Below are 19897 nucleotides of genomic sequence, written 5' to 3'. Positions count from 1 at the left end.
ACTGCGCTTACCTCAATAATTGCATACATAACACTAATATAAATAAAACACTTTGTTGCATTAGTGATTGGACATTGACTGCTGGGAGTGATTATAGTAAAGTGATAAATTATACCTCCCAACGGGGCTCTATCAGAAATAGTAACAGGACATGGTGCATTTTAAAAGGTGGTTCCTTCCAGTGCAATCAGCAGAAAGTCACGACAACCCATACAAACAATATTTCAATTTAAAACATTCATGTACACATAAAAACACAATCCATGCAGTGCTTTTAGAGCCAGTAAACAACCCTCAATTATCCCCAAGGGATTCCACATTAATGTACATCTTCCTGTAGGGCAAAGGTCGCCATTTAAACATAACTTCTTTTTTCTTTTTTTTCCTAAACAGGATTTCTCAGGGAAAGTTCAAACTAACACCTTGTCAAGTTGAGGTGTATATGTGGAAATGTAAAGGTCCTTCTAGTTTTCGTTTAAATGTGCTAAAAAGATGTCCATTATAAGGGTGGGCATTTCTGTTTTCCTTTCCTGCCCCATTCCTGGTTTAGTATATCTCAGTTATTTAAATAAGTGTGAAAAGAAACAACATCCAAGAACGGCTTTGCTGGTCTTTCAGTCCATAGTAAAGATTGGGGGTGTGTGGGAACAATCAAGCCAAAACTAATCTAAATGCTGATTTTCCATCAGCCATCTCAGTGTGGGCTTGTGACTTTAGATGAGGAAAATCATGGATCCGGTTCCGTTGGTTTCACTGTGATCTGTCCGGGATGATCTTGGACTCCCCGTTCTGTTTGTCGTTGGACTTCTGGGACAGGTGCGTGGACACGGTGGTTGCCTGCACCACGGTTTTGAGGCTGCGCTTCCTCTTCTGGACGTTCTGCTCCGGGTGGAAGATGATGACGTAGACCTTGGGGATGTAAAGCATGCCCAGGGAAACGGTGGCGCTCAGGCTCATGGACACTGTCAGGGTGGTGGTCTGGATGAACATCTGCAACAGAGACATGGCAGGTCAGAAAGATCTAAAACACAAACACACACACACACACACACACACACACACACACACACACACTTGTGGTCACAAAATAAATTAATTTTGTCTAATTTGTTATGAATCATTCAGTATCCGCCCGTGTGTATTTAATAATTTATTATATCATTTCAAGTTCCAGAAAATACACTTTGTCATCTCAGAGGTTGTCACAATACTGTCTTTACAATTTCCATCTCAAAGTACAGCAGGCGATAAATGATTTATGACCTGGGATATGTAGTCAGGAAGGAGGCTCTATTTACAGGCCTTCTTTGACCATGTCTTCTCCTCATTGCCCTTCCTCTTAATGCAAATCCAACTAATAATGAGAAGTAACTTCTCCTTGGGTCGTCCCCCGATAAATTATGAACTCATTATTCCAGAAACTGTACGTTCATAAATAAATCAAGACACATGTGCCATAAATAAGATATATTTGTGCCATAAATAAGTCATCAATTGTTCACTATCTTCAGCAGCAGAACATCCTGGTTTCTCGCGGGCTGATGTCCATACAGTATGGCTTCTTTTATCATCTCTGTCGTGCTTTTCATCCGTTCCTTTCGGTGACCTCTCCTTTTGAAAAAAAGGAGCTGTTCTGATTGTGTTCATGTGCTTGGCCTGAGGCGAGACTGGCTCAGGAACAGTCAATGCTTGTTTTGTATGTAAATACAGACGACATGCAGGTAAATCACCTCCTCCTATACGAGGTCGTACACATGATGGGAGGATAACAGCCACTATTTTCAACAAAAGTTAGCGTCTATATTTAGCTCTTTTTCTAAGTGATGATTAATTGAATGGGATGGTTGAATTGGTCTACGAGGGGTCCCTACCGTCCCTCAGCTCATCTGACCTCCTTTCTTTCCCTCCGCTCCCTTTTTCTTAATTCACTTCATTTCCATTCGGAGGAGGTGAAAAGACTGAAAGCACCTCGGGCTTTAATTGTTTCGGCCTGACTGATTCATAATACTGCTCTCTATTAGTCAAAGCCTATCTCTGTTTTTCAAATATTTCCCCCCAACAGCCTCGTACTTTGTGACGGCAGAAATAGCCCACAAGCTAAATTAAACCTTCAGTACAGTGGAGGCAGGATGTTCTGTGAGTACGGCAGGAAGCAAATGTAATATGACAGGCAACAAACTCAGATTTCACTTTGAACATCTGAGGGATTCATTTACTCTATTCACTATTAGTGCGTGCTATAGTGTATTGCATAATTGTGACTCAAATTTAGATTTAAATTACTGTCAATAACATTAAGGATCCAAAGTAAAGAGCTTCAGGGAAAACTGAATTTCCTCAAGAGGGATTAATTAAGTCCTTCTTTTGAAATGACTGTAACAAAAGGAATGTAATGATATTCATTTCATAATTAATTGTAGAACAAAATGAGGGACTAAACTTGACAAAGAATTTATTAACCGATCAATTAATAGATTATACCATAAAGCAAATAATTATGTCATTAGCAATTGCACATTAGGCAGAATTAATTATAATTCATTTCTACCACCTTTAAAGTTGTTTTGGCAGACAGATGTGGTAACATTGCCAAAACATTGAGGTGATTAATGAAAACTGTGAAAAGATTCCTTTCTTTTTAAAAACAGTGCTGAAAACATTTTCTGGTTGAAAGTCATTTAAGGAAATTAGTCTTTTATTAAACCTTAGGCTTTGGGGATTTTTTTGCCATTTTATGTTATAAGGAGCAATATATAACATTCAGAATATAGCAGCAAACAACTATTAGCTATGTAAAGGTTTAGTGGAGTACTGTCTACCTGAGCTGAGAATTAAGTCACAGATTACTAATTGTTTCTCTCTTGATTTATATATAATGCTGGCGTTCTAGATGGGGAAGGTTGGACAATTGTTTGTTTTCATTCAATCAAACATTACAGCAGAGGTTGTTGCAGACCCACCTGGTGGAGATCTGCACTCTACTCAATCCACTTTTCTAGTTTGGGTAGCAATGTATTTTTACGTAAAAGCAATAGATCATAAAATAAAAATACTCCATTATAAGAAAAAGTCCTACATTCATGATTATACTAAGTATTGATTATAATGTTAGCGGGAAAAATACAAACTTTTATTCCATCATTAGTGAAAGTGTTCTTGTCAACACATCATATATATGTCTATATAAAATGTTATTTTATTATGGAATAATTATTACATGAAACAGTCATACAAAACAACATTTAATGTTTTAATGCTGTTGGGTAGTTCAGTCTGTAAATACATCTAGAAGTTGATAATTTTTTGTATGCAAATTATGGATCTTCAAAGTAAGTTTGAATTTTGTTAGTAAATTTCCAAGTCGAGTAGAAGTATTAAGCGGCATAAAGGTACTCATGTAAAATACAACTACCTCCAATCCCAAGGGGGAGTGAACTATAAAAAGGTTAAATTGCCCACCTTCTCCGTAGACTGCGCTGTGCCAAAGAAGATTGGTACAAAGGCCAGCCAGACGATGCAGGTGGTGTACATGGTGAAGCCGATGGGTTTGGCCTCATTGAAGTTCTCTGGAACTCCTCTGCTCTTGATGGCGTACACTGTGCAGGTGACCATCAGCACGATACTGTAGCTCAGACACAAGATGAGGGACAGGTCGGACATGTCACACTTGAGGACTCCGCGCGCGAACTCTGGGTTTGGGGGCTTCTGCTCCTCGTAGTCGATGATGGTGTGGGGGGGCATCACACCGAACCAGATGAACACCCCGAGTAACTGCAGAGAAAGAAGCGTTAGTCAGAGTGCGGCAAAGAATCCAGGTGATGTGTGCGAAAGACACATCCACATGCATACCTGCACCGAGATGAGGATGAAGGTGAGAATCAGCTGAGAGGTGGGACTGATGAATTTGGGGGGCGTGACCGACTTCTTGCCCTGTTCAAAGATGCGGTAGATCCGGTTGGTCTTGGTGAGCATGGCAGAGTAGCTGATGCACATGCCGAGCCCCAGCAGCAGCCTGCGGAAGGCGCACACGGCAGTGCTGGGCTCGGCTATCATGAGGAAGGTGATGAAGTAGATGAGGAAGATGCCCGTCAGCAACACGTAGCTAAGCTCTCTGCCGGAGGCCCGAACGATGGGCGTGTCGTTGAAGCGGATGAAGGTGATGATGACTCCGCTGGTGGCCAGGATGCCCAGGATGGCCAGGAAGACGGGGATGATGGCCCAGGGGGAGCTCCACTCCAACTTGATGATGGGCGTTGGCCGGCAGCCTGTGCGGTTCTTAAAGGGCCTCATGTCGAAGGGGCACATGTCGCAGGAGAACTCGTCCAGCAGGTACTGGTAGCCATCGCAGAACTCGCAATGCCAGCAGCAGGGAACACCCTTCACCATCTTCTTCCTCTCTCCAGACTCACAAGGGAAACTGCAAACCGACTCTGGAATCTTACGGTCACCACCTGACCACTGCATCTCCTCCGACTAGGGTGGATGTACAAACACACAAACACTGTCATACTATGCCTGGCATATTGTAGATCAAATACTTTGTTAATTAAAAAAAAAGAAATGCTGCACAGACACTGTTTGGACTGGGTAGCGATTTTACCATCAAATTTGTCTGACAACCAATTTTTGTAACAGGCCCAATTTCTTCGTTTGTAGTTGAATTGCACACAGTTATGCTGCCTTTCACTCTCTTTTTCAACATTTTAAAGGAAGCCATTGTCTTGTTTTAATAAACTTTACTTGAGTGCTCAGTGGATAAAACCAAGCAGGGGTTCCATGTCAACTGATTAATACAGTGAGAGCATAAAAATCCCAGGGTCTTGACGTGCAGAAAGGCCGTTAAAACGTTATTAAGAGTAAGATGCACAGTGACTGCCCATTTATAAAGGAGACCACAATCTATGAGAAGAAAGGACATGACTAACACATGAATTCATCATAAATAGTTTGATATTTTGATCAAATTTACAAATTTGAGAGTGGTATCACTCTTCTCAATAGGTCGAGCTTTAAGTAGAAGTTCAAGTTGTTCCTCAAAACAAATATTTACATTGAGGCGAAGGTGGTTGGTCCACTGGCCGATAAACTTGTAGCCGGGGTTGCTGACATTAGACAGTTGGTACTGGAAGATGTCGTAACGGCCAGGAGCATCTCCATTCTCATTGAACATCACTCCAGTTCCTGCGCTGCCTGTTTGATGGAGACAGAGTTTTCATGATCAGAAAAGCACAATAGTAAGTCAAAGGCTAGGAGGAATTCCAGCTTTCTAAGACGGAGACATCACCCCCATCTTAAGTGGCCGAGAAAACACCCACACGCTGTTGAATTCAGCTTATGTTTGCTTTCTTCAGTCATGTGCAATCATGTGAAAGCTGAGTGCTCTTTAGTGAAGGCTGTCCTCCACGAGTTCAGTCTTTCAGTGCACTCTGCTCTGTTGGCCCAACGTGATTGAATGTTCCTCTCAGGTCCCTGTAGGCGCTCAATCATAAAGTCTTCCATACAAGCCAAGGTCGTCCAGCAAGAGGAGAGCGGTAAATAGGATGCTCTCATAGAACACTTTTCTTTTCTTTATCCAAACTGTAACTATGACTTTTTATTTTTATGAAAGACGAGGATGGAAAGAGGGAGTGTTTTGTATAGGGAAGAGCGAGGAGGCAGCCCCAGGGAGGGGGGGGACGTGCTTTGAAAAAATATGCTGTGTACTGTAGCTAGGTACATTAGCAGAAACATCTCAAAGCTTCCGACTTCAAGCTGACCTCCATTCAACTGTTTTCTTTTTAAAAATGTGTTTCTTTTCAAACCTGCAGTGACAGGGTGCAGCAGTTCAAAAGCAGTTTTTACCAGCAAAAAAAGGGTTTCTCGTCCGGTTTGATGAAAGAAATGAAACTTTTTTTTAAAAATCTAAATCATCACACATTGCATGAGACAGGAGGTTAAAAACAGAGAGTGATGGTCAAAAGCTCACCATTGAAGCTGACAGAGCGAATGTATTGGAGCAGCATCTGTCCTTCCACAGGGTCCATCTTCTCGCAGACACCCATGTAGCCAGGGCACAGGTCCAGGTGCATGCTGTGTAATGCGTGGGCCATGGCGTACACAGCGTCAATTACAAACTGCACCTTGCCCTCCTGTTCGTACTGAGAGTGGTGGCTGATTCGTTCCTCACCTGATAGATAACAGAAGTCTCAAAAAGTGATGAAAACAACAAAACTGCTCACAAAATAATGAAAAGACAAAGGTCTAAAGTTTCATTATCAAGAACTTCTCTTTATTTTGAAGTGCAGCCTGCTTACCTGTACATTTTCTTCTACCAAGTTCATACTTTATTCCAGGGCGGGTTAGTTTGCACTTGAAGTCGTCCTCCCAGAATTCTGCAAACCAGATGTTTCTTCTGTTGTTTTCTAGAGATCTCGAAGTGAAGTACTGGTCGAACCCTGAATAATTTTGCAAACCAGATTTTGTTTAATGTTTCATAAAAATGTCATGCATGCTTTAAAAAAAAAACAGTGATTGATATCAGTGTATCAATAATCACATGGTGCTGAAATCAGCAAAGAAAAAAATCGAATTCTTTGCACAATGATATATGGCTTTGACTTAATTTACTAGTTTTATATTTTAAATATTAGCAGCAGGCTTATCAAATCATCAATAATTTCCTTTATTTGTTGCATTGGTATTAGACTCATCTATCAATGTCAAATGTCTCCGGCTATTGCAGATATTCATATTGCATCCCTTTGGTTAGAGTAAGATTGAATATTTCGATTTCATAAATTTGCCCTACCATCAATAGAGGCTCTTTTGGGCAGGATGGTGACAGCACCCTCAGCCACATCCTCCTGGTCTTGAATGGGGGAGCTTTTGGCCCCCCAACTGTCGGAGCCAACGAACAGGAAGTGACCTGTGAGGTTGGCCTTTTTGGCAGTCTGCAACACCCGTCTGAATGAGAACAGATCATCGTCATCACACACTTTCTACTTCATTCCCCTGCGTTATCATCAAACTTTATATAACACCTTATCATCTGACTGACTGACTTACTTTCTCTCATATAATGAGCTGCAAAACTTGACTCACTTGATGTCGTCCTCGTTGGCAAAGATGATGACCCCCCGAGCATTAGAGGTCTCCATCAGTCTCTTGATGATCTTCTCAAACTCCCCTGGTCTGGGCTCTCTGGGAATCTTTATGGACTGTGCAATACACAGCCCACCTGTGTCAGAGATATTGGAAATGCATTGGCATTGCTGTACATTGCTGTTTTCTTCCCTCACTGCCCAGTTAATTTGTTATGTATATAATACTTGTAATTTATATGACAAGTGTATTGCTAATACAGAAACATCACGTTTCCCTTCCTATCCGCCTAGTCAGCAGATGTTAGCTTCATGCTCACACACTAAACTAATATGGTTAACATGATAAACATTTTACCTGCTCAACATCAGCATTGTCAATGTGAGCATGTTGTCCCGCTGATGTTAGCCCTTAGCTCAAAGCACCGCTGTGCATAAGTAAAGCCCCTCACAGAGCCACTAGCAATGCTGTGGACTCAGTCTTGTTAGTTTCTAGATGAAAAGCATCAGACCTAAGATGGTATTTAAAGTAGGGACATGTCTAAATAATTTAATACATCTGTGAACCGGGTGTGGGATATTAATAAAATTGATTAATAAAAATAAATAATACAAGACTAAGAGTCTCCAGACACACTAGCAGCTTTAAGACTTGCTAATGTCAACATGCTATGCTAACGATGACATTGCTAACATGCTGATGTTTAGCAGGTAAAATGCTGACAACTTTCACCATCTTAGTTTAGTGTGTCAACATGCTATCATTAAGTGCTAATTAGCACTAAACACAAAGACAGATTGAACTGTTGGGAATGGCAGTTTTGAAGTAATTTGGTCTTAAACCAAAAACAAATTGGAAAATTTGATTTTGAGATTTTGTCTTTCTGAGAGGGACATGAATGTCTGTGCTAAAGGCACAGCAATTCATCAAATACTAGATAATATCAGTAATTATAATAGAGGCATATTACTCAAAACTACAAATGTCAACCTCATGATGGCACTAGGGGAAAGGTCAGGGGATCACCCCAGTCATTAGGTTTCATCCTCTGGGGACCACGAATGTCCGTACAAAATTGAATGGCAATCCATCAAATAGCTGTTGAGATATTTGAGTCTTGACTAAAATGGTGGACCGACCGTGGTCAGCATGATACTTTAGCAGCGAACTGTCCAGCATTGTCAATTATTGATGTGCAGTATGTGAATGATACCATAATGAAATGAAATCTGAACCCGAGTAAAATCATTTGAGCTTTTAAACCCATATGAGGCAGTGACTTCTGTTTGCCCTGTTAGTTTGTGTGTATTAAAGGATTTTTGTTTCTATTTTAGTCTTTTAATGAGTGGGAACAAAATGGCTTGATAAATGAGTAATCCCTTATTGTCACAGTAGTGATTTCACAACCACAGAGCCAGAAACACAACCTGCTTCTCTGGATATCTGGAGGAAGGCGTCGACGCCGCTCTCTCCATAGTTGCCCTCGGAGGCCAGTGTGGAGACGTAGTTCCAGCCCATGGCTTTGACTATGTCCACCATTGCCTGGGCCTGGTAGGAGTCAGGAGGTACCACACGGGAGAAGAACTCGTAGCGGCTTTTGTCGCTCAGCTCGGGGGCAGTGGAGGCATAACTGATCTGGGGGATCTGAGACATGAGGATGGGTCAGCGATGACGAAAGGGTCGGGTAAAGGGGAAAATATGAGCAGCACAATTAGGCCAATATGTGATAGCAAAGATAGAAAAGAATGACTAGAAGATTCATTGAACCATATCAGAGGATGATGCACCACTTACTCACAGACAAAACCTTAACTGGCTTAACTGTCTAAATGGAGGCTTTCCATGTTAATACTAGCTAGTTGTAGTGCGGTAAAATCCCTAAATTTGACTATCACAGACAGCGATCATCTCTTGAACAGCCTGTGTTCTCAGCAACTTCTCAGTAAAATCTGTCCAGAGCTGGTCTGTGCTGAGGATATGGACAACGTCACAGTGAAATACAGATGGTTGCAAGCACAGCTGTAAAAGCATTTGTTTGAAAAAAAAGGATGAGAAGATTAATTTACTGGTGTGCTACTTCTTTAATGACACAGTTTATGTCGGCAGTTTATCTCAACCCCGACCCTGCTAATGCCGGTCCCACAGTGTGGCTTAACGTAGGGCCCTCTGGAGTGGACGAGGAGAGAAAGGTAGACACAAGGGGTAGTGAAGGAGAGTGGACCGAGAGAACCATTTCACAGATTATCTGGAAGGATTATAGGGGTTTTAGTCAAATTACGTTAAGCACAGAGGGAGAGACAGAGATCAAAAGACTAGAAAAAGGTTAGCATTTCTCAGCTGTAAGCCATACAATATATTTAATTCTGGTGGCCACATGCAGCTTCAGTTTGCTGCTCTGTGTTTACCCTGTCAGTCTCGAATTTACTTGTCATCCTTCATTTTACGGACCACATCCTCATCCAGATGTGAATTTTCTCCCCCCCAAAAAACATTCTTCCATCGCTGTTTGACAAGTTCTTAAAGTCCGTGTCCAGAGGAGGATGTGTCATTGTAAGCGAGATGATTCAATTGTTTGCATACAAATTTTGTAGTGAACAAGACATAATCCTCTCCAAATTAATCTCATAGAAGCATCTGCACCAATTCACTTTCTAAAATCAATAAGCCCTATCAGTAACACTTGTATCTACATACAATCCCGTACTGCTGAAATCTTCTCAGTATCAGTAAATACTTGAAACGGTCCAAGATATTTCAGGATCCAAGCCAAATAAATATGATTGTGGTTTAGCCCTGATTTAATGATCTGATTAAACTTTACTAAAAGATAAAAAGAAGTGTGTGCAGGTACAAGATACTAAAATATGCACTGAATGATGCAGAGTAATTGAATAGATAGATTCCCTTTTGTAATTATTTAAATTATTATTGCTTTGAAACCGATTCATTGAGATTTTTGCCTTCAGTTGCGGATTGATGATTCAGGTAATGACAGTGGGTTGAAATATTATATGATACTAAAGAAATTGCATTATAAATAGAGGTAAAACTAAAAACGATTTTATTATGTTGATATATAGATCATTTTTTTATGAATTGTTTACTCTAGGAAATGTCAAAAATAGTGGAAAATGTCCACTGCTATCACCAAAGTTTTCAAATGGCTCATTTTAGGCTCAGTTAAGTCACTGAGTGAATCTACTCTTGGATCTACTATATATCCTGTTATTTAACAAGCTAAAGTGCTGAATAAAATACAAAATCATACACACATCATAAATTATACATTATATAATATAAAATGCCCTTCACCTACAGTTTTCATTGATTAAAAAAAATAAATAGGCAACATAAAACAGCATGTGTGGTAGATTCTAAATCATCTTCTCCTCTGGCTAAGAGCAGATGTTCAACGTGTAGAAGTATCCACACTGTGGAGAGCAGCACAAATGGACAGCGGGAGGAAACATCACATTTAACTAAATCTACTCCACGCCGCCCAGGCATTGCTGTCATCCCGCTGCCCTGATGCTCTATTTTCAGGGTCCTGAGCTGCTGAGAGGGGCTTAGTGGAGGGTGGGATCTATCATTCTGTAGTTAACATCTGCCTGTATGGAAGTTGCCCATTTCTTGGCTCTCAAACCAACATCCTCACTCCAAAGAATGCTGCAACAAGTAGAAATGTCTGACTTTTTTCTTTTTTTATAAAACAAATTTGGCCAATTTAAACCCAGACTGGTGCTTACTTTAGACATTTCTAGATTTCTGGCAGACTAAGTCGATGAGAACATGACATAATGTGGGATTTACACAGACTCAATGTCCCATCATCGCTATGAGCAGTGTAATCAATCATCAAAGGTCAATCATCTGTAAAACAAACACACACAAAAAACTACAATGAACACATAACAGGGATTAGCCTGCAGAGGCAACGCATGACAATGGATCCAAAATCCTGTGACGTGTACAGAGGCTCATTCAAATTATTCATCGTTATAAATGACTTGTTTCAAAATCATATTGGGTGATGTATGTGCTGAATATTGATCTATACAGCAGCATTACTGGGATATGTGAGAAGATGTTATTAAATGGGAGGAGAACTCTTAATTAGGTTTGTGAAACTCATAAGTGAACTGCAATTAAAAGTTACTGTGCTCATGCTGCAGAATAAAGACAAAATTTAATGATGCCCCATTCATCATCTAAGAGTGGACAAAATGATTAAATGAGCAGGAACGTTGTGCGCTCCTGTACATCTTAACTAGATCAGCCGTGAGCTAATTTAACAGTACAAGCATGGATACGTACGTTCATTAAATCAGAATAATCAGCTAGTTTGAGTCATAATTCTACATCAAAAGCGGACACATGGGAGGTCACTTTTTTTTGGTGTTTTTTTTGGTGTGTAAAATGACACAATGCTACTTATGTCCCCTATTCACCTATTTCAGTTGAATGATTTTTGAAGCCCAAAGAGCATCCAGAAAATATATTTTTTAAAGATATATGGCATTTCTAAACAGCGAGACAGGAAAAACAGGGGCAGAGAGGAGTTCATGTGGGAGAGTTATGCGGTCTATGTCTTAACTACTCAACCACCCCAAGTATGAATTAATTCAAAGTAAAAAAACAAAAATAAGAGAAAATAAAGTTATTAATATAAAAATTGACTTTTAATTTTTTTTTCTATCCCTTCAATCATCTTGAGACCACTTAGATATATGGGGCTCCATTGGGAGATCCACCCCCAGATTAGAAACCGCTGCTTTCACTCATATGCAAGTATTTTCACCTTCCTGATTAGATTAAAAAGAGAAGTCAGTAAGGAATAATGGAATTCACCTGGATTGATCCCATCTGCTTACTTTCTCAAAAGAGGAATTCTCTAAATATTCTTCCCTTTCAGAGAGACGGGGTGAAAACTCACCGAAAACAATCTGAGCACATTGGCCACCATGATGGACACCGAGCTGCCAGACGCCCCGATTACGCCGACCACCCTCTCTGGTTTGGCGATGATGGGAGGCTCTCCGTTTGAGCAGCGCACATCTGAGTTGTCCTTCTGGATGAGGGCCTGGACAAAGAGGAGCGACTGCTCCAGGGCGTAGGTGTCTCTGGAGCAGGTGTCCAGGATCCGGGCCCCCAGAGTGATGTTAGGCAGCAGGTCCGGGTCGCTGTTGATCTGGTCCATGGCGTACAGCATGGCCTCCAATCGATGGATCCCCTTTTCTCTCTTGATCTCCCCGCAGGGCACGCCAGCAGCGCCCCGAGAGTGCATGGGGAACAGCCCGCCCAAGGTGATGTCCCCCTCGATTTTGATGGACTGAGGCTGGATGCCCTGCTGGGCCCATGAACCAGGGCCAATACCCACCAGCAGCGCCCACATCAGCCAAAGACATGTTTGGTATCTGAAAGGCGAAGTGAGCCAGCAGCACCGATGGGACGAGCAGGCCTCTGATGTCATGATGATGACCAGCAGAGGTACTGACAGCACCAGGCCACTCCCTCTACCTTTGACACCTGAGGGCAGTCAGACAGGTCTAATTAGCAACTCATCGTAATGGCTCTATGTAGGAGTCATTCTTCTTTCTGAGAGGAAGAAGGCTGCAAACTGTCAAATACTATTCTTGTGAACCTTCTTGGGTCTGTTTCCTATATATATTTGGTCTCTCACATCAGCAAGGCTACTGTATGTGACTGTGAAATATATAAATAAAACAAGCAATTTTTAATGATTTTTTTAAAAAAACATGTCATTTTGTCACTTTAAATCTTGAATAAAGTTAGTGTTATATATATATTTATTTATTTTATTTATTTTTTTAATTTATTTTTATTTTTTTTAACATTGCATGTAAATGCTAAAAGGATCTGTACCAGGTAAAAAAACAACAACTAATGTTTAAACACAGAGCCCATTAAAATATTTGTATAATAAAAAAAGCTGACATTTTTTGTCAAATTTTCTGCTGTAATCCGTTTTGGTGTATTCAATCCAAACTGAGAAAAAGACAAAACATAAGCTTTACATGTATACACCCTGTAGCTGTAGCTGAGGACAAGATTTGAGAGCGCATGTAGGATGACACAGAGTGAATGGCTTTTATCACAGAGAGCTGAGAGCCGAGGATGGAAAACACTATAAATTTTGCAAAACAGAAAACATCAACTGGACCGTTGCAGCATTTCATGCTCCAAAAGTTAGAGCAGGTTCATTTTATCTGCAGGATGATCATTGACACAACCTGCAGTAAACAGCTGGGATAAATAAAAAGTTGAAATATATTTAATGTTGCAAGGCTTTAAACAATAGAAATATTTATTATGGGCTAACTATATTTTAGTGTTAAATCCATATATGTTATACTAAATAAACACTTTATATCTGGTTGCATGCTATTTAAATTAAATTATGGAAATTAGAAGATTCTCAAAATAAGAGCATAATGTAAATCTGCATAAACACAACTGCTACAGATAATATTTCCCTTTTGAAAATACCATTAAAGGCAACCTGCAAGTAGAGTCATTTCTTCATGTCAAGGCACTTCTTACCTGCCCATTCTTCATTGACCAGTCTGGATTTTATCCATCACATGAGCTCTTCCAAACAGGCCTCCATCCAAATGGGATTAAATATCTAGAGGCAAGGCTCTCCTCTCCTCACCAAAGGTAAATCCTCTATCATCTCAGACCGCCGCGCACTCTCAAAAATAAGCAGAACACACTAAAAACGATGGTCGAAAAAAAACAAGTAGTTGTGGTTGATAAAAGACTAAACGAAAACACTGACTTCTGAGGCTTCAGGGTGCAGTATCATGGCAGAATCAGAGAAAAGTGGAGGAAAAGAGCAACATTACAGCAGTGAGATTCTACAAATCACTGCCAAATCCCTTAAAAGCTCTCTCTCTCGTTCTTTTTCCTCTGTGTGCATCTCTGTCCAGGCACTCCCCCCCCCCTCTCTCTCTCTCTCTCTCTCTCTCTCTCTCTGTTGAACTCTCCCCTTGCTCGTTCTATCAGTGCACTAATGGCCACAGATTGGGATTATCATGCAGGCGTCTGTGAAGAAAGCACTAGGTGGACTAGCCCACTTTTTTTTTTTTTTTTTTTTTTTTTCATACAGCTAAACCAAATGCAGAACCCCCATCCCTCCCCACCCCCCAGCATGATGGAACTCACTTTGAGAGATTAGATGAGTGGCGATTTGATTCATACACTCACACACACACACACACACACACACACACACACACACACACACACACACACACACACACACACACACACACACACACACACACACACACACACACACACTCTCTCTCCTAACACACCTGTCAACACTGGCACAATGGTAAAGAATATCAGAGCAGAAAATAGGTTTCAGCACCACAGAAAGCAGCTGGATTAGATTTATTATTGATTTGAGTTGAAGCTCTGGGAAAAGCATCCCCCCAGATCAGTTTGCTTCTGTCAATTAGATGCATGAACATTGTAGCAATACTGCCTCCTGCTGTACTAATAAGGCATCAAGTATAGAGACTTACATCATGTGGCGTTACAAAAAACATAGCACATAACACAAAATCCTTTACGTTACTTTTCATTTCAAGGTTTCTAAACTCTGTGACCGGTTAGAAAAACAGATTTAACATTTGATTTTAAGTCTGCTCAGAGAACCCAAGACAACAGAGGTCAGAGGTCTGCTAGTACCTGTGTCAAACATGACACAAAACTACCCTAAGAAGAGTGACTTCTCCAAGCCGTCCTCCACTTTGGTGTACTCCAGGTGAGATTTGAAGTACTGGCTCTCGTATCGCGGGCTGCTCCGGACAAATTCCAGGTAGTCAGGAGTTCCGGGGCAGACGACATTGTCTGCCAGCAGGACGCTGCCTTTCCTGAGGAGGCCACACTCCTGGTGAACAAAGCAAAGAGCATCATGCACCACTGCAGAAAAGAAAAGAGTTTGATCAATATAAAATGAGCTTAATACACTTGCCTCCATCAGTTTTGTGTCAGGAAGGTAACGGTCCTTCCAGTGATCCAGGAAAACCAAATCAAATGTTTTCACCCCAAAGTCTTCCTTCATTCTGGGGATCAAGTCACCAGAGGCCCCTACAACTAACTGGACCTAGAGAGAGAAAAACATATTATCTCCTGACCTGTGCACACTTTGTAAATGATTGTTTTTCAGCTTGTGTGGAGACACCTGGCTTTACCTTGTCCTCTAATCCTGCCCAGGCAATGACTTGACGAGCAATTAAGGCGAAGTCTGGGTTGAATTCAAGAGTTATGAGCTTGGCGTGAGGTGGAAGAAGGCTGGCGATCCTCACCGCGGAGTAGCCACAGTAGGTTCCCAGCTCCAGCACCATGGCTGGGTTTACCTCAGACACCACTGAGTCAAGAATGCAGCCTGTGGCAATTAAAACAAAAAAAGATATAAACACACACAGCTCACAGACTCATGTAAGGTAATGATTCTACATGAACATACACATATAATATAATATAATGAGAAATCAGTACCTTTCTCATCCCCCACATTCATGGCCCACTCATGGTTTCTGCAGAAGTGATCGATGGCCTGGACCACGCTGCGAGGGTCCCCTCTAGTGGCGTTCTTCTTTACTGCAGCCAGGAGCCGCTAAAGGGAGAACAAATGCATTTTTATTGTCACTGTCTTTTTAGTGTTACTAACAATCTGTCATTAATTATTCACCCATTATAGCTTTAAGATCATCAATAAGCTCATATAGAACTTCTGGGTTTAAGAGAAAGATCCCATTTGTTGGTGTCCATCCTCTTTTACTTCAAATATCCTCTGTATGGTACAAATCCATGTGCAATAACCCGGTAACTTTAAATTCAAATTGTTGACATATTTATTCAAGCAGCATTGCACTCTGCATATTTGCACTTTTTTCTACACTTCATTGTCGTCGTTTTTTGTGTTTTTATGTTTATATATATACACTTTTGCATTTTTATATTTCTGTGTACAAAATAGTTAATGTTTATCCTTTTTTCTTCTTGGACCTCCTTGATTTTTTGTTTATTTGTCTGTTTCTGTGTATTAGTAAGCACAAGTAACCGGAGCCAATAAAGCTGATTCTGATTCTTTTATTTGGGATGTTGCCCAGAAGATTCAACAGAATAGCATTAAGGAGCAATAATACTGTATGTAAAGCATATAGTTTCACCCTTTGCAACTCCGATGCTCCATCCCGTTGTCTTTTTTTTATTTCATTACATTTTTAGTGTTGAAATGCATTACCCTCCTTTTTTTACATGATCATTGTCTTTTTCTTGTCCATAAAGGTACAGAGGAATCACTTAATGAATCTGTGTCACTGTTTGTTTCAATATGGAATAAAGTAAAAATTGTGTATTTTTTGGGAATGCAAGTTAAATAGCAGGCATCAAAAAATACAGGAAGCGAGAATGATGAAATATGTTTTTTGTTAGAAAAAGGCTGCTGCAAGTCAGCTTTGTTGACTTAGTGATTTGTAGTGATCATCAAGATTTCAAGAGGGCAGCATGTTTATAGTATATATGTATTTGTCTTACTAGATTATCTTCCTGCACTCCTGTCTGCCATCAGCTGATCACCACAGGGACCTGCTGCCCACTTGCACAGCCGTCTCTTGTTTCCTCAGTAATCTGTACTGTGTAGGCAGCACCTGCTCAAAGTTGTTTTACAGGTAAAACAACTTTAAGGTTTGCAGTGCCTTTAACGATAAGCCCAAGTGTTTTAAAAAAAGCTTTGCCCATTATTCCAGGGATTCCAACCAACAACGTGTGAGCTACATCCTCACTGTCATCTAGAAATCCAAAAACAGAAAACTATTTCATGGGAATTAGTTTTCGTAGAAAATGTGAGCATGCTACAATATGTAAAGTTAAGGTTTGTACATTTTCTGCTGTCATCTGTTCATCTACTAAGCCACATTGTGAACACGTTGTACTCCAAAGATAACAAGGCATGAAGAATTCTTTTTTAAGTGTGTTTGCTTTCATTAGGGACAGATGAAGCATCAGCCCTCATTAATTAGCACAAAGGAGCTCTTCTCAGGAAACATTAAAAACAAGTGTGGATTCACACACTTGTACTGATGCATTCATGTCTATTGTGTGTACGGCCAGGTGTCCCATGCTGGCTCTGATGTAACTATAAGAAAGGCTTTATAGTCATGTAGTTAATCAAAACAAGGAATTTGTTATCTTGCTCTCCTTTATATAATGTATTGTATCAGAATCAGATTCAAGTTATTGCTAATTAGATGTTCACATAAAAGGAATTTGCTTTGGTGTTTGGCGTTTATAATAAGCAGAGTATGAGAACATAATATAAGTGCTTAAGTGCTGCAAAAGTCAAGAAATATACATAAAGAATAGAAAAAAACCAAAACAATTTGAAATATAGTATAAAAGTATAAATGGAATACATGCGATACACAGAGATAATGGATGGATTTATGGTATTTCAATTTTAAATCCATAATTCTCTGTGTTGTTAACAGAAAGATATAAAATGCTAAATTAACTGCTGGTTTTGACCATTTACCTCAGCAGCCAGTGTTAATGAGTAACGAGGATTTGTTGCCCATCATTATGTAAGAGGCTTTTGAAAAGCACAGGTGTCACTTATATCGTTACCGATGGCTGCCTGCTACAGTGTCCCAGTGAACCAGCATGCACAATAGTAGAGCAGCAGAATGCAGCTCTTATGAATGGTATTAGTAACACATCTATTGTTTCAGGTCAGGTCAATCTCCTCCTGACCTGCACCTGACTTTTCTGCGTCACACTAATCTGGTCATTAGTGGGTTACAGCTGCTCTAAGAGGTGAATGCTGTGTATCAAAGGCACACCTGAGGACGTGTGGACTGGGTCACTGTGTCCAGCATCCTCTCCACGATGACATCATGCCAGACCAGCGCCAATCCTCCATGGTACTGCACAGCGGCGGGGATCACCCATCTGTACAGAGCATACAGAAGAGCTGCTCCACCGCTGCAGCTGTAGAGAAGAGTCAGCCACATCCTGCAACCGAGACAGATATCAGGGTTATATATATGGTGCTGCATTATGGAAAGAGGCTGTGATAAATTAACCATACACACACACACACACACACACACACCCCAATAACAACACATCTGCATGAGATAAATGAGAGCCCTCATATGTCCCCACACTCTACCTCTCCCTTTGTGTAGGGCTAATGAGATGGGTGTTTACTATGCAGGGTACAATACTGTTCCTGCTCCTGTTTTCATTATCAGCTGCTGCTGTCAGGTCCAAGCTGCACACCCACTCGCATCTCAATGTGCTGATATCACTGTAGGATATCATTTAATATCAACTGCAATACACACTTGGTGTACGCACAACACAGTCCTTTGAGTGCATCTCTTCCCACTGACAGAACCAATCAGTGTGTTCAGATATCTCGAGCACAGATGAATTGGGAAGAACAGAGCATAACAAAGGAGGAGAGAAGCACAGCCAGAATCCTAAACTAGGGCTCCTTCTGTGGGAAAGCAGTGAAGACCATGGCTGGAAACGGCTTTACCTTGCTCTAATAATGAAACTGTGAGAGACCAGTAGTGGTTGAGGTAATTCCTTTTGATTTGGAGTTTGAGTTGCATGGCAACTGGCTGGGGGTTAAGAGCTGTGTCGCAAAAAGGCAGCGCACCAGGACTTTAACCTTTACTTTGCCTTCCTCCTAACATGCACACAACCAAGAGATTGAGAAAAGCAGAATTATTGTGATGATAAACACACTTTTTATCTATTATCATTATGCAGGGAGTCACTCGCACTCTTCCAATGTACATGCTGTGCATCCAATCTAACAAATTCAGTCTCTATGCGACTCACATCATACAAAGTTTCCAAATGAAAGAACAGGAAGGAAAACAGGAACATAAAGGTTCATCAAAACATCCAAAACGTGGTGACCTAACACATTATTTGTTGTGAGAATGGCTTGACTAAGGAGCATCACCAGCAATGTCCTGTTGACACTAAGTCTAATCTCCCCTATTTAACAATACTAAGAGTGCACACACTCAGTCCATATGGACACTTCAGTCCATAACAGGAATTAAAAGCAGACTGAGCCATGGTCTCCCTTGGGCAACACAGGAACAAACACTTGTTAGGCACAGAAATAACACCTCATGCATTCTTAAAGGGGTCTCTCATTAAAATCTAACAGGAAAAAAAACAGACTTACATGTGTGGGCAGGCGGCAATCCCTGTCCTCTTCGCACCTCTCCTCGCTGCTAGAGGAAGAGCTGTGAGTTTTCTAAAAGGCAGACATATGCCTGCGTACACTGACTCCTCCCTCCCTCTCTCTCTCTCTCTTCCTTCCTCCCCCGTCTCAGTGCTCTGCCTAATGTGAGGAATGCACAGCACAACAAATCCCCACGCTGACACGCACACACACACACACATGCCCACATGCACACGCTCTGGGATTGCAAGAAACGAAGGCGGTTATTCCTGCTTGGCATTTTTCATTCAATGAATACTTCCCATCTCTATGTATCTCAATCCTATTTTGATTACCCATCTTGCAGTTTTTTGGTTTACAATATTACAACCTGTACGACTCTTTCTTGTGGCGAGTCATGGTAATCCTTCAAGTTAACATTTCTGAGACCGAGTGCTGTCTGAGTAAATCCAACTTATACCCTCAGACTGGTATACCACTAACTCTTCAGTACTGAAACAGGCAATTCCTCAAGGTGAGATCTTGATTTAGCTGTCTGACGAATAACTAATAGAAAACAAAAGCAATATT

At 40.8% G+C, this 19897-nt stretch overlaps 2 protein-coding genes across 3 annotated transcripts; both read right to left on the bottom strand.

Annotated features, from left to right (window-relative positions):
- Positions 1–750: 750 nt before the first annotated feature.
- grm6b (glutamate receptor, metabotropic 6b) lies at positions 751–12550 on the bottom strand. Of its 2 annotated transcripts, none has more exons than XM_054616832.1 (10): positions 12014–12550; positions 8505–8724; positions 7081–7216; positions 6788–6942; positions 6294–6434; positions 5966–6166; positions 5051–5190; positions 3850–4473; positions 3460–3771; positions 751–990 (listed from the first exon to the last, which is right to left on the bottom strand). In XM_054616832.1, exons 1-10 carry the CDS (start codon positions 12548–12550, stop codon positions 751–753), a joined length of 2706 nt encoding a protein of 901 aa, XP_054472807.1. The 2 variants fall into 2 exon arrangements, with proteins under 2 accessions (XP_054472807.1, XP_054472808.1); XM_054616833.1 differs by having other exon boundaries at positions 8508–8724.
- A 1915-nt stretch (positions 12551–14465) lies between these two features.
- comtb (catechol-O-methyltransferase b) lies at positions 14466–19402 on the bottom strand. The gene is made up of 6 exons (XM_054617476.1): positions 19328–19402; positions 17958–18129; positions 15613–15730; positions 15306–15499; positions 15086–15217; positions 14466–15001 (listed from the first exon to the last, which is right to left on the bottom strand). Coding segments are annotated over exons 1-6 (798 nt in total). The 5' UTR covers positions 19330–19402; the 3' UTR covers positions 14466–14821.
- Positions 19403–19897: the final 495 nt, after the last annotated feature.

The sequence above is a fragment of the Anoplopoma fimbria genome, chromosome 17 (genome assembly GCF_027596085.1).
Source record: "Anoplopoma fimbria isolate UVic2021 breed Golden Eagle Sablefish chromosome 17, Afim_UVic_2022, whole genome shotgun sequence".
NCBI classification, from domain to species: domain Eukaryota; kingdom Metazoa; phylum Chordata; class Actinopteri; order Perciformes; family Anoplopomatidae; genus Anoplopoma; species Anoplopoma fimbria.
This window is presented reverse-complemented; position numbering and strand designations above follow the sequence as displayed.